At 43.2% G+C, this 26,239-nt stretch overlaps 1 protein-coding gene across 1 annotated transcript in view; it reads left to right on the top strand.

The window, feature by feature from the left end:
* Positions 1 to 26,013, top strand: part of SELENOO (selenoprotein O) — a 36,268-nt gene extending 10,255 nt beyond the window's left edge. Inside the window, exons 2-9 of the mRNA XM_083182882.1 lie at positions 10,109 to 10,312; positions 10,394 to 10,574; positions 12,628 to 12,758; positions 13,851 to 14,131; positions 19,259 to 19,403; positions 19,779 to 19,964; positions 20,441 to 20,597; positions 23,617 to 26,013. Of these exons, the coding sequence (XP_083039008.1) occupies positions 10,109 to 10,312; positions 10,394 to 10,574; positions 12,628 to 12,758; positions 13,851 to 14,131; positions 19,259 to 19,403; positions 19,779 to 19,964; positions 20,441 to 20,597; positions 23,617 to 23,814 (1,483 nt within the window). The 3' untranslated portion in view covers positions 23,815 to 26,013. The remainder of the gene's footprint in view (positions 1 to 10,108; positions 10,313 to 10,393; positions 10,575 to 12,627; positions 12,759 to 13,850; positions 14,132 to 19,258; positions 19,404 to 19,778; positions 19,965 to 20,440; positions 20,598 to 23,616) is intronic.
* The last annotated feature ends 226 nt before the right edge of the window (positions 26,014 to 26,239 follow it).

Genomic DNA, 26,239 nt, shown 5'->3' with positions numbered 1-26,239 from the left:
GGACACTGAGCGATCAATCACCCTGTGTGTACGCATCTTAAGAGCCGCCACTGGTGTTCACTGGGCAGGGCACTTTATTCAATCAGGAGCACATTTTATATTAGACATTTACATTAGAAACCAAAAATATATATAAACAATTGCACACTGCACTAGGATTACACCCATTAAACATTGTCTTATGGTGTGTACACACGGTAGATGTGCCTTAAGATCCTATCCACGATCTGATCAGATAGGATCGTGGATAGGATCTTAAGGCGCATCCTATCTTGACTATATAGTGCAGATCTGCACTATATAGACAAGGCAGCCAAGACTTTCTGGCTTCCGATACGTGAACCCTATATCGTCAACATTGGAAAGGAAATCGGACCGCGTGTACACAGCATTACTCTGCTATGCCTGTTACATATTTTGTTGCAATGACAATTACACATTGTGGCACACACTGTAATGCCTCATACACATTATACCAAACACCATAATGGCCATTACACATGATGAAACACACCGAAAGTGCTCAGCGGCATATCAGCGCGGTGGGGCCAGTGTACGGGCGCACAGTGCCACATACAAAAAGGGCAGGGTGCATTTTGAGGTTTTCAAAACAGGCAGGGTGCAGCACCCTGCAAAAGAAGCTTAGAGGGAACACGGTTATCCACAAATATTTCTCACCTACAATATGAGCGTATATGAAGATTTCTCCATATGTGGTAAGATTGACACAATCTGATATTTGCATCAAGTATCATTCTAATTTGCATACCCCCACTATCCATGTCGGCATGGAGTTGATTTTATATAGTGTGGCGAGCCACCAAGCCCGAAGCGTGGTGACGCGTAATACTAAGCAAATAGCTTAGTGGGCGCCCAACTAACATATAAGTACCCCCTGTGTGTTGTTAGCACCACATGATCAGTGTTTTTAATTCTTTCCTTTTTGGAGGCTGGCATACCTCCCTCATAGTGGCTGCTGATACACACTATACCTCAATACAGCACACCCTAGCGCCTAGACCAGGGGTAGCCAACTCCAGTCCTCGAGAGCTGCCAACAGTTCACAGTTTCCAGCTCACCTCATAGGTACACAGGTGCACTCATTACTGACTGACACATTTTAAAAGATCCACAGGTGGAGCTAATTACTTCACTTGTGATGCTGTGAGGAGACCTGGAAAACATTAACTGTTGGTAGCTCTCGAGGGCTGGAGTTGGCTATCCCTGGCCTAGACGCGTTATTTCCTCTAATAACTTATTACTGTGCCCACACACTAGAAAGATCTATGATCTTAAGATTTCCTGTGAACTCCCTGTCAGTCCTGGACAAAAGATTTTGTGCAAAGAGTACATTTTAAGAAAGATTTATCATGAGAGTACAGAAAATTTTTAACCCCCTTGGTGGTATGCCCGGAAGTTTTTCGGGCTGAACTGCGCTGCCAATTTTTCGTGTGGGCATCTTAAAACCTACGTGTTAGCACCTGAAAGACTGCAAATAAATCATATCAAAGCGTAATAACTGGATTGTTAATGTTAGAAAGAAAACATGCAATGTAAGAGTTTAATTTACAATTACATTTTTTTAACACCCCCCCCCCCCCCCTCCCTTGCAAACCCTGGATCCCTCCCAGCGTGCCCCACGGCTACGGTGTGCAGAGAGTCTGCTGGGTCTCAGACCTGGAAGTCCAGTTCCAAATGAGCATTGCAAAGAACAGCTGTTTTGGGAAGTGCTATCCTGCAATGACTACTGCAATGCTCTCCTCACTGGCCTCCCTCGATCCCGAACTGACTGAAAATCTGCACTGGCTCCCATTCCCCTACAGAATCCTCTTCAAACACCTCACACTCACATACAGGGCCATCTCCAATTCCATTGCTCCATATATCTCTAACCTCATCTCCATTCATACACCCTCCCGCCCTCTACGGTTACCTGATGACTGTCATCTCTCCTCCATCCTGATCGCTGCTTCCCACACTAGAGTACAGGACTTTGCCCGTGCTGCACCCTTTAGTGGAACGCACTCCCTCGCTCCATTAGACTCTCCCCTACCTGGCAAAGCTTCAAACGGGCACTGGAAACTCACCTTTTCATCAAAGTGTACCCTTCCACTGCATAAACTAGCTGGTTCTCCGACCCCTTGCCTGTTTACATCCTGCTATCTAGCCACCACCCACTTGCTTGCACCTCTTGTAATCTGTCTGTCTCCCCTTCCTACTAGATTGTAAGCTCCTCCGAGCAGGGCCCTCTTCCTTCCTGCTGTCAAAGCCCACTTCTCTTCACATTTCACTCACAGCTGTCCTATACTCCAACACTCAGTGACCACCTTCGTCTGCATACTCATCTCCATCATTGGCCTCAAGCCTCTAGTTGTATGTTGATTGAGTCCTCACTACTTATATTTAAGCTGTAATGTGTATTGAACTGTGGCGTTCTTTATTTGTACTCTATTTTTGTTATTTACTTACTGTAATGTTAAGTTTTGTCTCCCTGTATTGTTCCTTTGTACGGCGCTGCGAAACACTTGTGGTGCCTTATAAATAAAATTATAATAATCCTTTCTGTTACTAATGGCATATGTTAGTGCATATGGGATTATTATAGATTCAATGTTGTGGCAGAATGTATTGGCAGAGTTTAGTGTATCCCACCCATAGGGCCTGATTCAGACCTGATCGCTTGGCTGCAAATGTTCAGGGCCCAGCGATCTGGTAACAGCTGCCCCGCCCCTGTGCACGGCTGCGAATACATTCCTCCTGATCGTGCGCTGCAATGGCTGTGGGGAGATGGAGGCGACTCTCACAGAAAACGCTGGAATGTTGCCTACAAACGTCCCGCCCCTTTTGACTATAACCTTTCAAAGAGCCAGCGATGATGTGATTACACCACTGGCATGTATGCAGCAGCTCTCACATGGACAGGGGCTAATGGAGGTGATGTTCACTATATGGGGGCCAAGCTCAGGACTGCTTCACATTCTGGAGCTTGATAAATCTGAGGGATTCTCAGCCTCCGTAGAACGTTATGGGAGCTGCAGCTACTGTCAGACATGGTGTTCTTCTATGGTAGCCTATGGGTTACTAACTTTCAGCCCAGGGTGACGTGTTAATGTTATCACACTGCTTCCAGGTCTTTAGTAGAGCAGGGGCTAATCAGAGCCCTTCCCCTGGCAAGAGAACACTAGTAAATTCCCATGAAAATATTAGCAATCATGTAAAAAATATTTACAGGGCTCTGCATGTGGCACTGAGCCGTCCCAAAGCCTTTGCTTCTGACTAGCAGGATGCCTGAAACTGCAACTCCACCTGAGCATCCTTTACAATGCTTCAGACAGGTAGCCTGTATAGTCCATCAGAGCTGCACTTACCGATGCTGCCACACCTGCCCCTATATGCGGCATAATGGCGTCATGTGCATGACATTGGGCCCCCAGGTGGTTGGTTGGGACAGGTTACCCTATGACCATGCTACAGATATGCCCATATGACTGTAACGCCGACTGCACTGAAGTAACACAATCCCTTACAAGTTCTTTAAGGGGCCAAATTATCTCCCCCATAAATTATGCTTTCCTTTTCAGGGTCCATGGGTCCCACAGGGGACATCGGGGACATCGGGGTTGTAGGTGGATCCAGGGGGTCCGAGGCACCAATCAGCGAAGCTTCTTAAGATTTCCCAGGATGCCCGGGCCCTCTCCCCTATAACCCCGCCTCCAGGCTCACACAGCTCAGTTTTTTGTTTGGTGCCTGCAGGAAGCAGACGCACCTTTTATCAGCAGGGATTACCTCACTGAGGTAATCCCATAAGAAGCTGCTATATTTTTTTCTTACTTTTATTTATTTTTACATTTGAATCTGCCGCCTAAGCGGCTGAGCCGCTTTGCGGCTGAGGCTGCTCACCGCCGTCAATCATCTGACGGCGGCGCGAGCAGCCGCATCACTCCTGCCGGCGCCGACATTCCCCCACGACCTCGATCAAGCGGGGTAGCCCGGCGGAGGGGAGACAGCGCCTAGCACCGCGGAATCTCCTCGAGGCAGCGTGGCCGGCGTCCAGGAGAAGGTAAGGCTCTCTTAGAGAGCACAAACCGCTGCCATGCTGCGCGCTGTGGGAGACAGCCGCAGCAGCTGGCGTGGACACTGGCCCTCGAGTCAGGGACTCCACTAGACCACCGGGGACCGGAGCGCAGGCCAGGATGTGGGGGACATCCATTTTACAAGGCTCCTTTTTACCTGGTGGGGGAAGACCAGCAAGGGGAGGTGGCGCGTAGCCTGCAGTCCCTCCCCCAGCTTTGGCGCCATTCTCCTCGGAGATTGCCGTTCAGTTAGCTGCATTAACCCTGTGCCCACCCCCCCCTTCTCTCAGACCAGCGCCATTTCCACAGGCACAGTAGTCTTCCAGAGAGAGGGCACAGTCTCCCCTGTGAAACCGTTCACTGACTAAGTGATTGCTTTCACAGACACCCTAAATCCCCCTTACTCCAATAGAGTTCAAGCGGTTGATACAGGGTGTGATAGCATTTATAGGCTGTAAAATGGCTGTATGTAAATGCTTGTGTATGTGACTGCAATGTGCTAGTTCCTTTACTTTCACTTTCTGTCAGTATTTCTGCACTGTCCTCTGTATTTCTCTCATCTTCTGAGGAGGATGACAGAGGTTTAATCCTCTAGGGTCACATACACTCAGTGATATCACTCTAGGTTTTCCTCTGTGGTATATACCTATTGTGCACTGTAACCCCCCACTTTGGTTTTGTTTGCATTATATCCAAACGGGGGTACAACCAGACAGTGTTTACAAAGCTCCTGTCCTGCAAGAGCTGTGCTGCAAGCCTGTCTAACAGGATGTCTTCCAGGACGGGTTATGTGTTATTCACTTTATCCCCCCCCTGGCCAGTCCTCTGCCACCACGGTGGTTTCCCACAACCTCCCTGGGCAGCCTAACAACAGTCACTAGGCAACCTATTGGATTGCCTTTGACCCCCCTACTGCACCCTCTGTAGTCCAGCCCCCTCCACCTTGGTGGGAGGCCCTGTCTACCTCTGTGCAGATCTGGCAGCAGTTTTCGGTAGCTAGGCAACACCTGCTACCTGATGCTGCACTACCTAATAGGTTTCTGTTAACAATTGCTTTCTGTAGCACAGGTTGACACAGATCATAAGGGGGAAAATAATGTTAATGCTGAGGATGTCATCAATATTCATAATGACAATATGATGATGCTATGCCTACAGCACTCCTGCTTCAAAGCAGGGACAACTGATGTGGCAGCTCTCACTCATGCAATCCGTGAGGTGTTAATGTCAGACTTGGTGAAGCCTGAACCTACTGCTAAAACCAGAGATGGTTTTTAATAAAAGCAGAAACTAACCCTAATGCCCTCATTCAGACCACTTGATGGTAGTCAGGAGGGATAAAGGGGCTAATCAGGTTTGTGAACCACGACTAATCCCTTGGTTTATTCTAAGGTATCCTTCAATACTGTTGGTCACTTCAGGATTGATATTAAAAGACCCTACCAAGGTGTTGGAAACATTCCTTAAGGGCCATACCCCCATTCACTGGGAAGGACCTCTATTGACATGGCTAAAGCCACTTTATACAGGTCCTAGAAGACTCCTCTGAGGATGCTAAGTTATGTGTACTCCACATTAAACAAGCAGCATTATATACATATATATAGAGATATTTATATCTATATATATATATATACATAGGAGCTATATCAGAGGCTGGCACTGTCGCTGCCCAGACATCCACCAGCTTCATTCAGGCCAGCCGTATCATTTGCCCAATACAGGGAAAGTGGACCTGGAGTCCTGGTAGACCTTGGAACTTTTACCTTTTTAAGGGTAAAAATTCTTTTGGGGAAAGGCCTTAACAAGTTTGTGGCCTCTCTGACAGCTGCCAATATGGCGGGTCTATCCACGGCTTTACCTCAAAAAGGAAAGCCTGAGATCAGTCCTATTCCAGGACCAATCATGCCATTAAGGCAAGCCCAAGCAGGGGCCCCTACAGGCTCCTGCCAATCCCGGCAACCACCTGCATAACGGCCCCTCCACAGGGGAACCCCAAGCGGGAGGCTGACTTCTCGTCTTCCTCACCTGCAGCCATACCACACTGGATTAGACATATCTCGTCCAATCCTGGAAAACAGTGTTAGACCTGGTTACTAAGTGGATCGGATCCACATGGGAACACCAGGTGCTGTAGGAACATAAAAAGGTTGCCTGGGTAAAGGAAGTTGTGTCATCTTTGCACGGGTCTACCTCAAAATTCAGACTAAGCAGAACCATTATTAAAATAAAAAGGTCTGCTACGGTCTTGGGTCATCCCTCACCACTAGAGAAGACTCTGCTACTACTCGTCTTTGGTCCTGGTTCTAAAACGGAACTTACAGGCCAATTCTAAAACTGAAGTCTCTTTAAGGTGGTGCAGTGTTCAAAGTTTCGGATGGAAACTTTAAGGGCAATAATCCTACCCATGGAACGGGGGATAAATAGGCACCCTGGGCATTTGGGACGCTTACTGGCATGTCCCAATTCTGCCAGCATACCAGAAACATTTCAGGTTTGCTATTTAAAATAGCCATTTTCAATTCTACTTGGCTTAGCCACAGCCCCAGGATTTTCACAAAACTCATGGCATTTATGGCTGAACATCTCCACCGTTTGGGTATCCGAGTCTTTCTATACATATAGACGACCTACTACTGGTGGCCAAGTCCCTATTATTGCTGTTATCTCACCTATAGATAACAATCAGGACACTCCAACATTTCGGTTGGCTCCTCTCGCAACAAATGTGGCATTTGGAGAGCTACCCTGGACATTCAGCCATGGAGGATGTCTCTTCTCATGGACAAGGACAATTCTCTGCATCACCAAATATGGGTGTTTTTGCAGATTTCCAGAGTCTTAAGCCACTGGGCGCAATGAAAATCTTGGGATTGATGATGTCAATGTTTGAACATGGCGGAGTGGGCACAGTTTCATTTTTGCCCTCTCAACACCTCATTCTGGCAAAACGGATGGACAATATCAGGTCCACAAGTCAATGTCCCTTCTGGTTCTAAGAATGGACGATCACCACCATTCAAGGCTGGGAGACATTAGCTTACTCCCGAGCCTTGCAGGGCGTGTGGACCAATCCAAAAACACATCTCTCCATTAACGTGTTGGAGCTTCGGGCAACTTACAATGCCCTAATCCGCTCTCAGGACCTTCTTCAGAAGAACCCGATCCTGATCAGAGCAGACAAGGCCACGGCTGTGGTGTACATACTTGACCAAGGAGACCCTCGCAGCACTGCTGCTCTCCAAGTAGTCTCTAGGATCTCTTTCTGGGCGAAACAGTGTCTTATGGCTCTGTCTGCGATCTTCCCAGCAGTTCTAAATTGGAAAACAGATCCCTAAATCGACTTCCATCGGGGGGAGTGGTCACTCCATCCAGAGTTAGTCGCCCTCCTCAAAGACCGATGGGACCTACCAGACGTGGACTTAATGGTGTCCAGACACAAGAAAAAGTGTCAACATTCGGGTCAGGGTACAGGGATCATCAAGCTAGCTTCATGAATGACCTAGCAGTTCCAAGGAATTATCATCTTCCGTATGCCTTCCCACCAAGATCCATGATTCCCAGGGTAATCAGGATATTCAAACAGGGAGGCGGGAACCTCGTCCTGATAGCTCCAGCCTGGCCACTCAGCACTGGTATATGGACCTTCTACAAATGTCCTCCCAACCACCCTTCCTCTCTTTCGGGTGGTCTCATACTCGAGGACCTTGTCAGCGCCTGTCGTTGATAGCGTGGCACTTGAAACTACTTTACTGTAAAGTAAAAGTTTTTCTAAAAAAAAAAAAAAAAAAAAAAAGGCCAAGGTCATGATTCAGGCGTGCAAGCCAGCATCATTCAGAATTTATTACCAAATATGGCACACCTACTGTACGTGGTGTACGGCTAGGAAGTTTGATCCAAAGGTTTTCAAGGTGGCCAGAATTCTGGCATCCCTACAATAGGGTCTGAACATTGGACTTAGACTGCCGTCTCTGAAAATCCAAGTCTCACCCTTATCCATCTGGGTTCAGATGAAATTAACCTTCTTGCCGGAGGTACGTACACTCCTACAAGGAGTGATTCATTTTCACCTCCATATCTTCCTCCTACAACTCAGTGGGATTTGTCACTTGTACTGCAGGCCTTAATCAAGCCTCCTTTCGAGCCGCTACAAGCGGCGGATTTCAAAAGGTTGACAGACAAGATAGTATTTGTCTTGGTCATTGCTTCTGCAAGATATGTCAGCTTTTTCATGTAAGCTCCTCTCCTCATATTTCATCCCAATAGGGATGTTGTGGACTAAAACATTGCACCTTCTAAAGTTGGTCTCCAGATTCCACATCAATCAGGAGATTGTGATTCCGGCATTTAACACGGAATATCTCTCTACAGAGGAACGCTTATTGGATGTGGTCAGGGCTCTGACCATCTACATTGACCGTACTAAGACGGTCAGAAAATCTAATTTCCTTTTCGTGGTTTATGAATTCCACAAAAAGGGTTGGTCAGTGAGCAAACAGACTATTGCTCGCTGGATCTGCATGGCTATTCCAGATGCTTATTGGCAGGATAATCTGCCTTTTCCTCCTTCCACCAAAGCACACTCTTCCAGAGCGGCTGACCTATCATGGGCAACACGCCAAGGTGCTTTGGCCGAACAGCTGTGCAAGGCTGCAACGTGGTCATCTGTTCATACCTTCATTAAGTTCTATGCTTTTGACACGTTCGCCTCCCAGGATCCTCCTTTGGTCGTCGGGTACTTCTGACACCTCAGGCAAATTCCCTCCCTTGAAATACGGCTTGTGACATCCCCGATGTCCCCCGTGGGACCCATGGACCCTGAAAAGGAAAAGGAAAGTTATGGTAGAACCTACCTTTGTTAACTTTCTTTCCTTTAAGTCCATGGGAACCACAGGGCGCCCTCCCTTCAATTTGTTCCTGAGGTATCCCTAGGTGTGATATACTGCACTGTGACCTTTAACGACCATAGTCTTGTTCATGTACCGTGATATGTATGTATGTGTACTTGGACATGTGTTCTCTCTGTCCTCTTCTTTTCTCCGCTTCCTGCTTACGGCTTGTTACCAAAACTGAGCTGTGTGAGCCTGGAGGCGGGGTTATAGGGGTGAGGGCCCGGGCATCCTGGGAAATCTTAAGAAGCTTCGCTGATTGGTGCCTCGGACCCCCTGGATCCACCTACAACCCCGATGTCCCCGATGTCCCCTGTGGTTCCCATGGACTTCAAGGAAAGAAAGTTAACAAAGGTAGGTTCTTCCATAACTTTCCTTTTCTCAGCAATGATTTCATAATCGTCAAGTTACCAAAGGCTGATTGATGGAGATATAGGGATTTTGCATTTATATATCTATCAATAGATCAAGGAGTAGGCAAACTCGTCTCTTGCACATGTGGCTCATATTAAAGTGCATTATTATGTTTTTATAGGACCAGACATTTTTTATGACATTAAGGATCCTTTCTTTCAATTATTGTTTGCAGGGTATTGGTGGAGAACATAACAAATTAGTTTATCCCAAATGTACCATCTATAAGGGGGACACCAACAAATTTCCCAGCAGATATTGTTGCATCTGCTGAATTTCCCCATTTTCAGCCACAAAAGCAGCCTCAATAGAAACCTACTGTAGCTACGTTTAGCATGCTCCAGATGCAATACACTCTGGGGTTTAGCTCATGTAGCATAGACAAGTTGGGAGTGGGAATGCAAGCACTTTCCTTTTACAGAGACTGCTGTATATAGAAACTCTTTCCCCTTCATGTGTGTTAAGACAAGTGACGGCATCATTTCATTTCTAGTCGTTGAGAATAGCAGCTGTAATTGTAATTATGGGGCCAGAAACCTGATAATTAGTAAATGGTCCTCTTAAGGTGCATACACACTGTACAATTTTTTTTTTTAACAATTTCATTCATTTTGGCCCTTCTGAACGATATTGGTCAAAAAAAATTGTACATTGTGCAGTGATGTTTTAATTAATACTTTCAGTTCAATTGTCATATGAATGCATGTATTAAATATATATATTCCTTTGTAGACAAGCAGATGGCAGAAAAGTGTTGCGTTCCAGCATAAGAGAATTTCTCTGCAGTGAAGCCATGTTCCACCTTGGAATACCAAGCACGAGGGCTGCTTCTTGTGTTACCTCAGACTCCGCTGTTGTTAGAGATGTCTATTACGATGGGAACCCCAAGAGAGAGAAATGCACAGTGGTGTTACGCCTTGCTCCCACATTTCTAAGGTAATATTAACAACCTTCAAATCATTTTTAACATTCAAGTATATCTAAATGGTTTATGAATCAAAATTTTTTTTTTATCAGGTTTGGATCTTTTGAAATCTTTAAGGCAGAAGATGAGTTTACAGGTCGGCAAGGTCCTAGCGTCAACAGAAATGATATCCGGATCCAAATGTTGGATTATGCGATCAGCACTTTCTATCCAGACATACAGGAGAAATATGCAGAGAGCACAGCTGAGAGAAATGCTGCCTTCTTCACAGAGGTACAGATGGGTCAGGGTCCATCTTTGCAGGGGATGGCGCTGGCGTCGCCAGCCGCCATCCCCCGCCAGCGCCATGGCGATGGTGAGAAGGGGATGCGCGTGCACGAGAGGCGCGCGCGTCCCCTTCCGACGGCGCTTCGATCCGTTCCCCCGGGTCCCCGCCGGCTTGCCGGCGGTAACCCGGGGTCCCCGCCGCCTGCCCGCACCCCCCCTAACCCCCCCTAACCCTGTCCGTCTCCCTGAGGCGGAGACGGACAGGGTTTTCCGTCGCGCCAGCGACGGAGACGCGCGTGCGTCTCAGTCTCCTCGCTGGCGAGGCTGCTGGCGGGTCGCCAGCGCGTACGTTCTGGCGACCCGCCAGCAAGGATGTTAATAGTAACATACTGTACTGTAGATCTTGATTGTTCTTGAGCGGTTTCATCTACACTCATTTTAAATATCCATTTAGAAGCCTAATTCAAATACAGGGTGGACTTTTATAATAAAGATATTTTTCTTTAATCTGGAAAGTGTCATGTATGTGTGCATTACCAATGTAAGACTATAAATAATTGAATATTTAGAGTCCTAATTGACCACTAAAGAATAATATATTGAGACATACATGTATTTTATTCTTTAATTAATATTTACTTAGTGCTGCAGAAATTTCACCTTACTATATAATCAATATTACAGTAAACATTAATAAATCAATAAGGATTAATAAATGATGTACCTGTACAAAATACTACTATTATTACATGCAGGTAGCACTCAATATATTTGCAAAAGAGGATCACAGGGAAAAAGACCCCCCTCCTTCCTGCCGAGGAATTGCACGGTATCATGTACCTCATACATTATCAAGTGGTGTCATTTGTTAGCAATATATAATAGAGATGGAAACCACTGTACCTACTTCTTTATTGATTATTTCCTCAACAAGACCAACAAGTGGCTTAGTATTATGTGTAAGTAGGTCACTTTTAAGAATCCTTTCCCTTGATCCTGATGAATACAAAGCAGTCCATCAGCAATAGCAGATGCCCTGCCTTTCACAGTGTCAGGATGTAAGGACCTTTTTATTCCCAGTGATTGAATAGACCAACAGGACACCTCAGTTGTACATCTCTGAGTTATGCCACTGCTGGTGTTTTTTATTTTAGAAATAATTTCTGGGAGCTTTAAACAAAAAAATAAAATAGTAATACACAAATAAATAATGGGGTTTTAATTAATGAATTGATTCATGCACTTAAACTCGCAGCCCACTGTCAAGGGACATCAATTCCCTGCAGGTCCTGATCTAACACACAGACTCTTGATAAACTTACAACTGCTATCACATCATAGTCAAACTGAACATATGACTGCTACTTGGTTCACAGCTCCCCAGCCAACTAAGGTATGAGTTGGAATCCTGTATCAGGGATAAGTTTTAACTGACCATTTTGTGAGCACAGCTTTCTTATGACCGCTGCTTCCTTGGGGGGGTTGTGATCAATTAAGTCTGTTTTTTTGGCTAGGTGGAAAAAAACAGCCTTTTCTATTTAATTGTGGCCATATTTCGGAAGTTTTTAATCATGTTTTTGCTCTTTTAAAAAAACAACTTTATATTCTAAATCGCATCGGGAAACACGACTGAAAAGAGTCATACGGCCGCAATTTCAACAAAACCTTGTGGATAGGCAAGTAGTTTACCTATCCACCTGTTTTTTGACCATGCCAGACTTTTGACCATTAAAAAATTGGCACTTTATTTGAATGTCGAACGCAACATAAATATGGTGAAAAAATGTTTTTCCAACTGTCGAAAAATCCAGCACTTAATTGAATACCCCCTTAGCCTTAATTCAGGAGCTGTGTTGTTGAAAGTCTCGCCTTTAAAAGCCATAAGTTAGTTGGCAGGTTAACTCTTGGTCAGGAAACAAGCATATATTCAGTTTGACTATGATGTGATACCGTATGTATTTTATATATGGGATACGGCTATGTCACAAAATTGTATTCCCTATGTCAGTAATGTATTGGGAATAAGTGTTTACATTGAATAACATTATTTTCCTTCCAGGTAACTAGAAGAACTGCCAGGCTGGTTGCTGAGTGGCAGTGTGTTGGATTCTGCCATGGTGTATTAAACACTGATAACATGAGCATTTTTGGCCTTACTATTGATTATGGACCATTTGGTTTCTTGGATAGGTTGGTATTGCAGTAGTATATCTATAATCTATTGTAGTCTGTAACTCCATTTTATATATATATATATATGCATATAGAATACATGCATATACACAGAGCAAAAAAGCATAGTTAAGTTTTTCATTCAAGTAACAGGTAGTCAACGATGCAGGAACAGCCTGGGTATGGACAGGGTCAGCCAGCCAATCTGACTGCCCTCCGGTCCAGCTATTTATACCATCTGCTAGGGGCTTAGAGCTGGACAGCGCCGCAGACACGAGTCTGTGTAGCACTATGGTACTTCCGGTGAAACCGGAAGTTCGGCGGCCGGGAATCGGCCGCTGGAACGCATATATAGATATATATAGATATATAATATATATAGATATATTTATATATAGATATATAAAATTTAGGTACTTATGTAATATCTGGGCTCCTGTTTTTCTTATGAGACCGCGTCCGCTCGCCACACTATATAAAATCGACTCCATGCGTTGTTGGATAGTAGGGGTATGAAAAAATGGGGTGCATTTAACATGGGAGCCCAGATAATACATAAATACCATAATTTATTATTATGAATGGAGAAGGAGCACAACCATGAGCAAGTGTAGGCTCACATACATATAAATAAACAGCTTGCCGGAATGGATTCCACCACCATGCGCCACAAACAGATATGTATGTATGTATGTATGTGTGTGTGTGCGTGTATGTCAGGGGAGAGACCATGTATAGCTCTGCACCTTCTAAAATAGACCTGTGCAGAAATGTTTAACACTAATACAAACCTTTAATTGGCAAACTACGTTGTTTCTGAGGGGTTTATTTGCTAGCAGCAGCTTAATACCAAAATTTAAAAACACATTGCTTTTAACAGCATTAAAAGATTTTCATCAAATGTAAATTGTGGGTGTGCTTGTTATGGCGGCTGGTGGAAAGTCCGATATCATACAATAGAAGTATGTGTGTGGCATTGCCAGCTTCGTCACTGGATGGTATTTTCTTGTACAGTTATATTTTAATGCAGGCCACTTCAGACCACGATACTTGATAGCACCCATATTATCCTACAGATGTCTTGTACAGTATATTTTATGTTTTTTACAGGTATGATCCAGATAACATTTGTAATGGCTCTGATAATATGGGACGCTATGCCTACAACAAACAGCCAGAGATCTGTAAGTGGAATTTGGGAAAGTTTGCTGAGGCTCTGGTTCCAGAACTCCCCTTAAACATTAGTCAGAAAATAATCGAAGAGGAATATGACGTAGAATTCCAAAGATGGTACATGCAAAAAATGAGGAAGAAGCTGGGTCTAATTCAACTAGAGCTTGAAGAGGACAGCAAACTAATCTCCGATCTGTTAGACGCCATGAACCTGACAGGTGAGACTTGACAATTACATCAGTTAACCAGCAGCCATTTGCGTTCATGTAATGAGTGTCCAAAAAAAAAAAAAGGGGGGGGGGGGGGGGGTAGGGTGGTTAGAAACAAAATGTGGTCCCAAAATATAATCTTTTATCATTTGGATAGAATTTAAACCAGACTTGGCAGTAATACATGTCACTAGTAAACTACTTGGGCTTGTTAGTAATGTCCTCACAAAACAGGAGGCAATGCATTCTGCAGTTTACTGGTAGCACCATAGAATGATAGGTCACACAACGTGGTGCTTGCATAGCACTGCCTTCCTTAGTAACCAACCGCTATGGCTTGCAGTAACATCAGTAGTACTTTGGGCATGTATAAATGCATACCCTACAACATGACCCATTGCATTCGGTACACAATGCTCTGTTCCTGGACGTCCCTGGTGATGTATTATTGTCATCACCTTTGTTGAAACACCCTTCTCGTCAATAACCTAGTTCCACACAGGTGCTGGCAATCATACGTTACCAGGGAAGTCCAGGAGCAGAGCATGGTGTACCGAATGGAATGGGTCATGTTGAAGGGTATGTAAATTTAAGTGCTTCAAACATAGGGGATTATTCTGATTCACTCGGAAAGGCACAATCACTCTCTAATGGACAAAACCATGTGTACTGCAGGGTGGCTGATGTAACATGTGCAGAGAGAGTTAGATTTGGGTGCGGTGTACTTCAAACTGACACTATCTTGGGTACTTGTTTCCTAGCACGGCGCCCGTCGTGGTTAATCGCATACCTTAAGTTAAGGTAACTTAAGGTATGCGATGGAGGCGATTTTCTGTAATTTTTCATACATTATTGCCGGCAAGGGTGAAATCGCGTTGATCGCGTCGATCGCATGCCATTATAATGGCATTCGATCAATGCGATTTTACATAGGGTACAATGTTAAATGGCCCCCAGACCCCATTTTTCATTGTATGCCCCCCATTGTTAACGCCACCCCACTATTGACGCCAACTCGAAGCGTGGCGAGCGGCGGCGGTACGCGTCCTCCGACCTTTTCATACACCCACTATCCACGCCAGCGTGGAGTTGATTTTATAGCGAGCCACTGAGCCCGAAGCGTGGCGATCGCACGTGTAATATCTTTAAAGTAATGCGCGTCCCCTCGCGGGGGTTGCCGCGCTCGCCAAACTTTTTAAAATCAACTCCATGCCGACGTGGATAGTGGGGGTACGAAAAGGTCGGAGGACGCGTACCGCCGCCCTTCTCGGCCTCGCGCTTGCCACGCTTCGGGGTGCCGTTAACAATAGGGGGGGGGGGGCATTTCACCCATAGGGGGGGTATGCAATTAAAATTGGGGTTTCAGGGGCTTTTTACATTGGGCTCAATGTAAAATTGGGTCTCAGGGACCATTTTACATTGATTCCAATGTAAAAATTGCGTCCATCGCATGCGATGCGTTCAACGCGATTTTTTTAGGTCCCGATCAATACAATTAAAATCACTGGCCCCGTGCTAGGAAACAAGTACCCTATCTTGCTGTGTAAAAATAAAGCAGCCAGTATTTACCCTGCACAGATCAATAAAACACCCAAATCTAAAGCCCTGTGCACACAAATCGATTTTGCTTTTGATTCTATGTTAGATTCGATTTTCTATTAGATCTGCCATTAGATCTTTCCATTCGATTTGGCATTAGATATCGAATTCAATATACATTCATGGTACATTGTACACATTCGATTTACTAGATCTAATTCAAAATTTCTTTAACTGCACAGTAAATTTTTCTGTTCGATTTTGTGAAAACGGGAGCGCGCATTGAATCGAAAGTGACACAAAAACCATTCGATTTAGTTTAGGAAAAATCGATGCATGTGTACAGGGTTCTACACAAGCAAAGAGAAAAAAGTGTGTCTCGGTGTGGTGCACCTTTAATGATTCTCACACGTAAATATTAACTTTTATTATTATAGTTAAAAACTAGCGAAATATAAAAACACACAGGACAAAAAACATGAATATGGTGTGTTTAAAAAACGGCGGCTCACTCCCTCAGCACAATGTGAAAATTGTAATGCACTGTTGACAGGTAATTCCCGTCGACACCTGTTTGTTACGTCAGATGGATTAATATCCTATATATCGGTGTCCGATTCGGGTTATACTTCCAGTATAGGGGTGCGTACCAACTGCGTGAAATACCCTAATATATGGTAGGCTAACTGTGACCTATTATTTGATCAAATGGGTTACGACCATTGTGTCATATTTATAATGAACGTGTCCTGTCGACCTGTGTCGATGGTTCCGTGTAGGAGTTCTTTTAAATATGTATAGTCTTATAGACCAAGGCCAATTTAAGTAGGTGATATTCCACAGGTCAGCTCAACTCTCATATCACCTGTCACAGGTCGTCACACTGAGTTATGCTACAACAGTGTGTTTTCTCTACAAATGCAATAGTATGATATTACCTAAGTGCAGCCACTCTTGATTGAGGATCAAAAATGCACTCAGAGGACACACAGTGCTGTTGAATAGGTTATGCTATGTAGCAATATCCTATGCAGCAGTATTTGGTTTTACCATAGATTGTCTTTAGGGTAAATAAACCCTGCTAATAATAGGTTCTATAATAGTATCATGTATCACACTGATTGGTTACACAGTTGAGTTCACAATATATGAAACTTTTATACTTTAATAGTAAGCTTGGGAAGCCAAGTGTTTGATTTGAGAGTAACAGCCAGTGTCGACCGTTATGTCAACGCTAGTGTGCTGGGTTTTTCACTTAAACTGTTTCTGTGGATACACGGTACATGACCAACATTGTCCACCTAGATCAGCGCTGGTTAGTATGTTTCTATCTCAGAGCTTATAGATAGTAACAATTTCCACTGATAGGGCTGTATCGGCTATATAGATTAGCTATGTAATTGCTATGTGTTGCTATATAAGTAGAAGCCGAGCAGTCCTATTATAGAGTGATCACTCCCTAATGTGCACAGGTTTTTAGACCCGTAACGGCAGGCAGAGTCATTAAGTGTGTACTCTGTCCACACATGGTCCAGCGTGAAACATTCAAACGTGGCGTACCCAGGCTGTGTATAACCAACAGTGGTGGGTAGTCTTACAGTATAGTAGCGCACCCCCCTGGTTGTGATACCTGTTGAAAATTTTTTTACAGATCAAAATACATTTCTAAGTGCTGAGAAAGAGTGAGCGTCACCGCTAGCCGGCGTACGCTTCGCTATTAGCTTTTTCAAGGCAAACCTGTGCACATTAGGGAGTGATCACTCTATAATAGGACTGCTCGGCTTCTACTTATATAGCAACACATAGCAATTACATAGCTAATCTATATAGCCGATACAGCCCTATCAGTGGAAATTGTTACTATCTATAAGCTCTGAGATAGAAACATACTAACCAGCACTGATCTAGGTGGACAATGTTGGTCATGTACCGTGTATCCACAGAAACAGTTTAAGTGAAAAACCCAGCACACTAGCGTTGACATAACGGTCGACACTGGCTGTTACTCTCAAATCAAACACTTGGCTTCCCAAGCTTACTATTAAAGTATAAAAGTTTCATATATTGTGAACTCAACTGTGTAACCAATCAGTGTGATACATGATACTATTATAGAACCTATTATTAGCAGGGTTTATTTACCCTAAAGACAATCTATGGTAAAACCAAATACTGCTGCATAGGATATTGCTACATAGCATAACCTATTCAACAGCACTGTGTGTCCTCTGAGTGCATTTTTGATCCTCAATCAAGAGTGGCTGCACTTAGGTAATATCATACTATTGCATTTGTAGAGAAAACACACTGTTGTAGCATAACTCAGTGTGACGACCTGTGACAGGTGATATGAGAGTTGAGCTGACCTGTGGAATATCACCTACTTAAATTGGCCTTGGTCTATAAGACTATACATATTTAAAAGAACTCCTACACGGAACCATCGACACAGGTCGACAGGACACGTTCATTATAAATATGACACAATGGTCGTAACCCATTTGATCAAATAATAGGTCACAGTTAGCCTACCATATATTAGGGTATTTCACGCAGTTGGTACGCACCCCTATACTGGAAGTATAACCCGAATCGGACACCGATATATATATATATAGGATATTAATCCATCTGACGTAACATAAACAGGTGTCGACGGGAATTACCTGTCAACAGTGCATTACAATTTTCACATTGTGCTGAGGGAGTGAGCCGCCGTTTTTTAAACACACCATATTCATGTTTTTTGTCCTGTGTGTTTTTATATTTCGCTAGTTTTTAACTAAAATAATAAAAGTTAATTTTTACGTGTGAGAGTCATTAAAGGTGCACCACACCGAGACACACTTTTTTCTCTTTGCTTGTATATATCCCATACTGTGTCCAGTGGTAGCACACCTCCCACAGAATTTAATTCTAGGAAAATACCTAGTATACATAAATCCTGGGGGGTCCGCTACTTTTTCCTCAAGCATCAATGAGGGTCCTGTGCGATTGACCAACCTTCTCTGTGTCGACATGTGTACAGGGTTTAACTCTCTCTGCACATGTTACATCAGCCCCACCTGCAGTGGATATGGTTTTGTCCATTAAATAGTGATTGTGCCTTTCCGATTTAATCAGAATAACCCCCATGGGGGGGTATGCAATCTGCCGCCGCTATTTCCGACATGGGAAATAGCGGCGGCTCCCTATTCAATGCTGTCATTAATTAACTTAAGAAGCTGTCGGGCCCGTTCTGCCGATAACGGACGTTATCCGGGCCGCAGATTGCCAATCCACGGCTGTTTTCGCGAACACGCCTCCTTTGTGCCCATCGGACATTGAATCCCGTCTGTCGTTATCTGGTCGATCTGACCGCAAACGGGCCTGGATCATGGCTGTCGGCGGGTATCGACAGCCGTGATCCCACATTGCATACCCCCATAGTGTTTGATTGCTGATGGTAAGAAGTCAAAATATTATGACTCCCTGGTCTTTTTTCAAGTCTGTCATGTCCGAAGGTAAAATACATTGCACGTCTTAGCATATCCTTACAATTTTGCATGTGTCAATGATCACATGAGCTTTAATACTCTGATAATGCCATACTTCTAGGCTCCGATTTTACGAATACTTTCCGGATCCTCAGCAAATTTTCTGGAAAACCTGCTGATATTGGGGAATTTCTGAACACCGTTGCTGAACAGTGTGCTACGTTGGAAGAATTAAAAGTTGCTTTCAGACCTAAAATGGACCCAAGGTTAGGTATACAGCATTACATTGTGAAAGGAGTGCATTGCGATTTTACCCTCTGCTTTTAATAAAGTGCATGTTTTGATTGTATTGCACTGTCAGGCAGTACAGGCTAGCCCTATGGCCAGAAGTACAGCAGCTGCAACATTTGCGTCCTAATAGGTTGAAGGCAAAGCTTAATATTTATAAAGAGCCAAAATGTGCTGTAACTATAAAAGCAGCCAGTCAGGTATTCACTTTCTGAACATGGCCATTGCATTTGTGTAATATTACTATATGTCTTTGGTCTTGTTGTGATCTAGCATGTATTTCTCCTAGAAATGTTCACATAAACTTGGGTGTTCCTTGGTATACATATAACAAGTTTATTTTTATTTTCCAGGCAGCTTTCAATGATGCTGATGCTAGCACAGAGCAACCCTCAGTTATTTGCATTAATTGGCTCAAAGGCGAACATAAGCAAGGAGCTAGAACGTATAGAACAGTTTGAAAAGCTCGAGAAGTCTACTTCTGAGGACCTACTGAGTGATAACAAAAGGCACTGGGAAGAGTGGCTTAAGAAATACAGGTATGTTGTCTGACAATCTAAACTAGCAATGATTTCCTAACCAATTGCAAGTACTGTTTATTTCTTTGGGGACCGGGGTATCCATCTTCCTCTCTGGGACAGTGCAAGCTAGGTGGGAAATGTTTGTAATTGGACAGCACTGCATAGGAGAGTGCTGGCAGGATTGTTTATAGGTGCTAATGTGGATGGTGGGGCCTTTGGGCAGAAATACCAGAGGAAGGGATAGCATTTGCACGGAACAGAAAACATGAATATTCATTCGTGGCGGGTTCCTTCTAAAAGAACTCCAGAAATGCCATTGGGTTTTCTTTTATAAACCTTTTGATTAACTGGGTACGTAGAAATAATTAAAGATGTCAAAGTGTGAAGGTGTGAAAGTGATATACAGATAGATATGTATAAGGTAATGGCTGTATTTATTTCTGTTCAGTTCACATGCTGTCTTTTTTAATGCTGTTGGTCTGCATTGTTTCCAGTGTCCGCTTGGAGAAAGAACAAGCAAATATTAGGCATGATGACTCTTTACATTCTGAGCGGGAGAAGATTATGAATTCAAACAACCCAGCATATATCTTGAGAAACTATATTGCTCAGAACGCCATAGACTCTGCTGAGAAGGGAGATTTTTCTGAGGTAAAGCTTAACAAGTATCAGCACAAAATACTCAATTACACTTTCCTCATGTCTGTCACATGCATATTGATTTATTCACTGCTCATGTCATTGGCAAATTTATGGTCTTAAAACCGTGCACCTCTTCAGTGCAAGTTACCTATGAATCTCCACCTTTAATAGAATGAAACCAAACCTTAAGCTGGCCACTAAAGTCTAGTGGAGGTATTCAATTGTTTTGCCATTAGCAGCCACTAGATGGCGCAGAACGATGCTATTTAACCTTTGGTCCATTCTCCGCTGGTGGCACCAGCATTTATGTTCCCACTCCCCTCCGGAGGTGGTGAGCTGAGATGCACAAAGTGTCACCTGTTTCAGCTCTCAAACCTTATTGACAATAACACAAGCACAATTTTGTATAGTGAACTACAGGCTAGGTCCCAGCATGGTCTGCCTGCCGAGCACGCTGGCACAGTTACAAGTACAAGCTTACCCATGTGTCTGTAGTTTACTAGCTTCTGCAGATATATATATTTAGCTATTAAAAGTACTCTTTGGACTACTGGACAGCGGGATCAGGTAAATATTAAACCAATTAAAGATAACCTTATTATTAAATGTCATTTTGGGAAATGTAATAGTCTGCGGGTTTGCCGTAGGTGCAGGATGCTGGCTGAATTTGGAAACCCTTTTTTTTTTTTTTTTTAAACAACGATCATTTACAATGCATGATTTTGAAAATCAAAATGTATATGTTTCGGTACTGTTGTTTTTTTTTTTGGGGGGGGGGGGGGGGGGGGGGTTGAACTACAATTGTCAGCATGCACTGGTGGCACGTTTGGTTGTACAAGTGCCACACAATTTTGACTGCCTGCCCGCCCGCCCATGCCTCAGCTTTTCTTTTAATATACACACTCCTTACACTGTCATGACGAAATGTACTGCAAAAACATAACAATTATTGGAAGTTGCTTGAAGAATTTCTGTAAATAGTATAGTCTGATACTCCCTGTTTATCTCTGCATAATGAAGAGATTAGTTCTGGAAACACCTGAAGACTGTGGTGACTTCTCCCCACCGAGAAGTTGCACGCAGTGCTCCTGGCAGGATCGCATGTGGATCTTTTGCATGTGATATATCGCATGCAATCACCACTGAGCCTGCCCGGAGCTGGAAGCAATCCTGCAGATTGCTTCACCTGCCAGAGCAACTTTAAGGGTCCAGTGCCATCACATGGGACGGTGCATCACATCAAACCCGCTCTCATTCAACTTTAATTTGGGCTCTTTTACTGCGATTGATCGCCCAGTGTTTGGGAGCTTTAATAGTACAGCTATAGCTTTTGGCTTTGTCCCATGATAAGCAGAACAGCTGCTGATCATCAGTAGATCTCTATGCTGCATTATAAGAATACTAATATAGCTGCAACCCTCTTGTAGTGTAATGTGCAATGGAAAGTATGACTGTTGATCTCCGTTGTCAGACAACTAGTTGAAAAACCCAACCATTTAAACTCTGGTGACTAGCCCGTTTTATGGTGTAATAAATAATTATATAACCATTTGTTTGTCCATAGTTGTGACCTCTCCTCCTCTTGTGATTACTAAAAGTGCATGTGTATCTGGTCTAGGAAACTATTATTGCAACACTGGCGCACCTTAATGTTGCTGTTTTTATCTTTACTATTGTGCTTTGTCAGATGTGATTAGTTTAAAGCTGGGAACACACTAGCCAATATGTCGTTTTGTGAGACGGCACCGTCTAATGTGTACATGCTATGTCACTGACAATGAGCGCTCCCACTGTAGACATTGCTAGCAAGTGTCATGCTGCTGGATGCAGTATGGCTACCACCAGTGCTCCATTGCTTCTGGCATTGGAAGGTGTGGGTATACACTTGCCAGAGCCTGGTTCCTTCCTCAGTGCTGTTTCTTGGTACAAACATAGCCTGGTGTGTACCCAACTGTATTCTGTAAACTGTTATGAAGCAGATCTACTTCAGGTAGCTGATAACTTGCCATTTTCTTTTCACTTTCCCATCTGAATGCAGTGAATTGTATTACAGGTATATACATTTTTTAGGGGCTCTTCTTAATTTTCATTATTTTTGTTTGTGCCACAATTTTAAAACATTGTGAATGCTGTCTTGATTGTGCAATTACTAATCTTTGACCTGTTTACACATCTAAATGACTACGCACATTCTATAATTTGAGCCACCTGACATGACAGTAGTCTAACACCTAGATATATGTAAGCCTTTGATGTGTGTGTGTGTGTGTGTGTGTGTGTGTGTGTGTGTGTATATATATATATATATATATATATATATATATATATATATATATATATATATATATATATTTTGGGTGCGGCCCGGCACTCACCGCGATAGTCCAGCTGCCCTGGTGCCCGTCTATAGAAACAGGTAGATCAAAAAGAAAAGACTGGCACTCCGGGGTCTTCTTCAATAAACGTGCTGTATTAAGTGGCAACAAGCGTCCAACGTTTCGGGGGTTGTCCCCCTTTGTCAACCCCCGAACAAATGATCAAAGAAAGAAAGAAACAGGGCTCAAAACTCACCTTAAACAAATAAATAATGCGGTTTTAAATACTCCTCACATCTGAGGTAAGGTATTGTCAATGGCCACTCGATGAACCAATTGATTCCTTAACAGAAAGTGAAAACAAAATGATCGGTTTTAAACTTGCTGGATATGTAGAGAGGGAGCTTTGAAAACAGAGATTGAAAGTAGGAGCAGATACAGACTAAGCCGGGCCTTTAACTAGTAGTTATAATTGTAAACTGCACCAACATAGTCTGCACCCTTCCTCATTAAAGGTGTAAGGTTATACACATCTTCAAGTGGCATGCAACTGATTGTGAGAACCTTCTCATAAATATATACTCCTCATAATAGAACAACAAAAGGTTGAAGTATTAACAGTAGCAGTCTCATGTCAATAGTGTAATATTCTCAAATTACTTTCTAACGAGTATGTGTTTTCTTAATATATGTTCTCTAAAACTGTTCACTAGGTCAGACGAGTATTGAAAATGTTGGAAAACCCATATGCGGAGGATGCGTCTTTCCATGAAGTTCCAGATGTTCTATCAGAAGAAGTTTTGGAAGAAGCTGGTGCTGCCATCTGCAGACCATCAAACCTTTCCAAGATTCCTTACAATAGCCGACCTCCACTTTGGGCAACCGAGCTCTGTGTCACCTGATCTTCATAATAGCCTTGTTGTACTTTATTAACTGCTTAAGAATATGGATGTTCTTTGGCTTTAATTAATGTCAACAAGGCTACAGTCAAGTTCTCTTAGGTTTTTAAACAACATTTGGATGATTGACCACTTATTTTGAATCTCCAAATGTAGTTTACATATGAAGGCAAAAATATAAATTCATGAAACTGATGTATTTTGGCCTGATTTTCACCTACTGGTACTTGCAAGATGTGCATAGCTTTCCGGCTTGCATTGTTATGCAAAAAATTGGTTTAAAGCTGAAGTGGGGCAGAACTTTAATGCTTTGTAAGCAACTAGCAGGCATTCAGGAACAACTTGCCCTGTTCTGCTGTATTCAAAATGATCTCATGATTTAATATAACAATAATTTATAAAGAGGTTCATTTGTGTGTGCAATAAAATGATTGTATGAATTAATGTTATTGATTTATACGCACAAATACTATGCTTAGACATTTGGGAGAATGATGGACATAAGTTAAAGATATTCAGGTATCTGCTCGTGACTACTATGTGCCTTCGTGCAAATTACTATGTTACAAGGGAAGTAGAAATTCTAGATTAGGTTCATATGATCAGTAGTTTTATTGCTAGAGTGTTCATTGATTTTATATCATTGGTTGACAAAGTTGTATTGGAAGAGTAACTTTTTTTTCTCCTCTTAATCATTAATGACCCATTGCATGTTTCTGGTGTATCCCCAGGGATGACACAGATAAAGTAGACTAATTAGGTCCCAAAATATGCAGTTTGGTACAGTTTAGTTTCTAGTACATACAGTAAAGCTTTATGGCTCATAAGCCAAATCCGTGCGATTCATTTTATTTATATATCATGGTACTCTAAAATCTGTTACAATATATTCACAGTAATTTTGCACACGCTCTTGTCCGTTTATATCTAGAGATTTATGGATTCCACATTGGGGGCCAAATGGACCAGGGTGTAAGAATCAGAAAGTGAGATTATGGGATTTTTTTTTCCCGGGTAAAGCCATTCAGACATACACTAGTCTCGGGATTGTGCATGTGAAAAATCCCAGGATTTTGCCCTATGTCTGAAAGGTGTATTAAAAAATACACCCCTGTGTGGGATGCAGTTATAATCTCGGCATTCAAAATCCTGACGGCCGAAATCTCAACACTTTCTCCCTCTATAGAGGGAGAATAAATTATTGTAGCGAGGTACCAGGCCTGCTACGTGGTGAGCCCCCCCCCCAGTCGGGATTTCAGCGGTTGGGATTTCGACCGCCAGGATTTCGTATCAAACCCCCCTGTGTGGTATATGATAGTCAAACTAGGACAATTAACAAAAGGAAACCAAACTTCACTGCAAAATTTAAGGTTCAGTGAAACCTGTGTTTTCGACCATTGCACCCCCGTTTTTGTCGGAAATTGCTTTGCCAAAACAAAATGCCAGAGTTTGCTGTGGCTTATCAGGGCTAATAGGGAGGGTGGGTTGCAATAAAACATTTGTTTTTATTGCCCATCCTTTAATAACCTTCACATAAAACAATATTTTAACAAGATATTTAATAACTTTAGCTTAAAAAGTACATTGCCGTGAAACAATAAGTTATTCTTTTTGTAAGCTTCAAAAGTAAAAGGGCGGGATGCTATATAGCAGAAATGCGGTAAAAACCCCGTTTTCGGGGTTTCTACCGCATCTCTATATGCTATATGGCGCCTCCGCAGTGTCAGCGCTGCGGAGGGAATCGCCAGCTAAAGCTGGCGAATCCCTGCAGAAGCCTATGGGCTTCTTACCGCAGCGCTGTTTGAGGGATCCGTCACGGATCCCTCCCAGCGTGCCCTGCGGCCGGCGCCGGGGTCTGCGCATGCGCAGATGGACTCCCGGGTCACAGACCCGGAAGTCCAGCGCCGGCACCGCATCGCAAGGGACAGCTCTTACCGCAAGAGCTGTCCCTTGCATGAATAACGGCATATGTTATAGCATATGCCGTTATTAAAAATGCGATGTCCGGCGAAGGGGGGCCGCGGATGTTATAACATCCCGCCCAAAGTCTGTAAAGGTTGTTTGTTTTAGCTAATGAAATTTCTGTGATTTTCTATAAGCAGAGGTTGTTTAGTTTTCTCTTTTATTAATGGAAAACTGCATAAGGCTGCATGTAAGAAATTAATGTTCTATTTTATATTATAGCAATAATAAAAAGTCATAATCTTTGTATTTCCTGATTTTGTCTCCTAAACTATTCTTAGCAATATTTTCTATAAATGCTAATACATAATTTAGAACATCACAACCGAGGCCAGTATTCAATGCTCCCAATTCACCGTTTTTTCGGGGAATCGGACTGTTTTCACTCCTTGCGGTGAATTTTTTTCACTGAAAATATGATTCACCCTATTCAATGTTCACTATTCGCCGAAAGCAAACAGTGAATGCCGGCCAG

This window comes from Crinia signifera, chromosome 4 (genome assembly GCF_055691185.1).
Source record: "Crinia signifera chromosome 4, ASM5569118v1, whole genome shotgun sequence".
Classification (NCBI taxonomy): Eukaryota; Metazoa; Chordata; class Amphibia; order Anura; family Myobatrachidae; genus Crinia; species Crinia signifera.
Note: the sequence above shows the minus strand (reverse complement) of the source record. Positions and strands in the feature narration are given on the sequence as shown.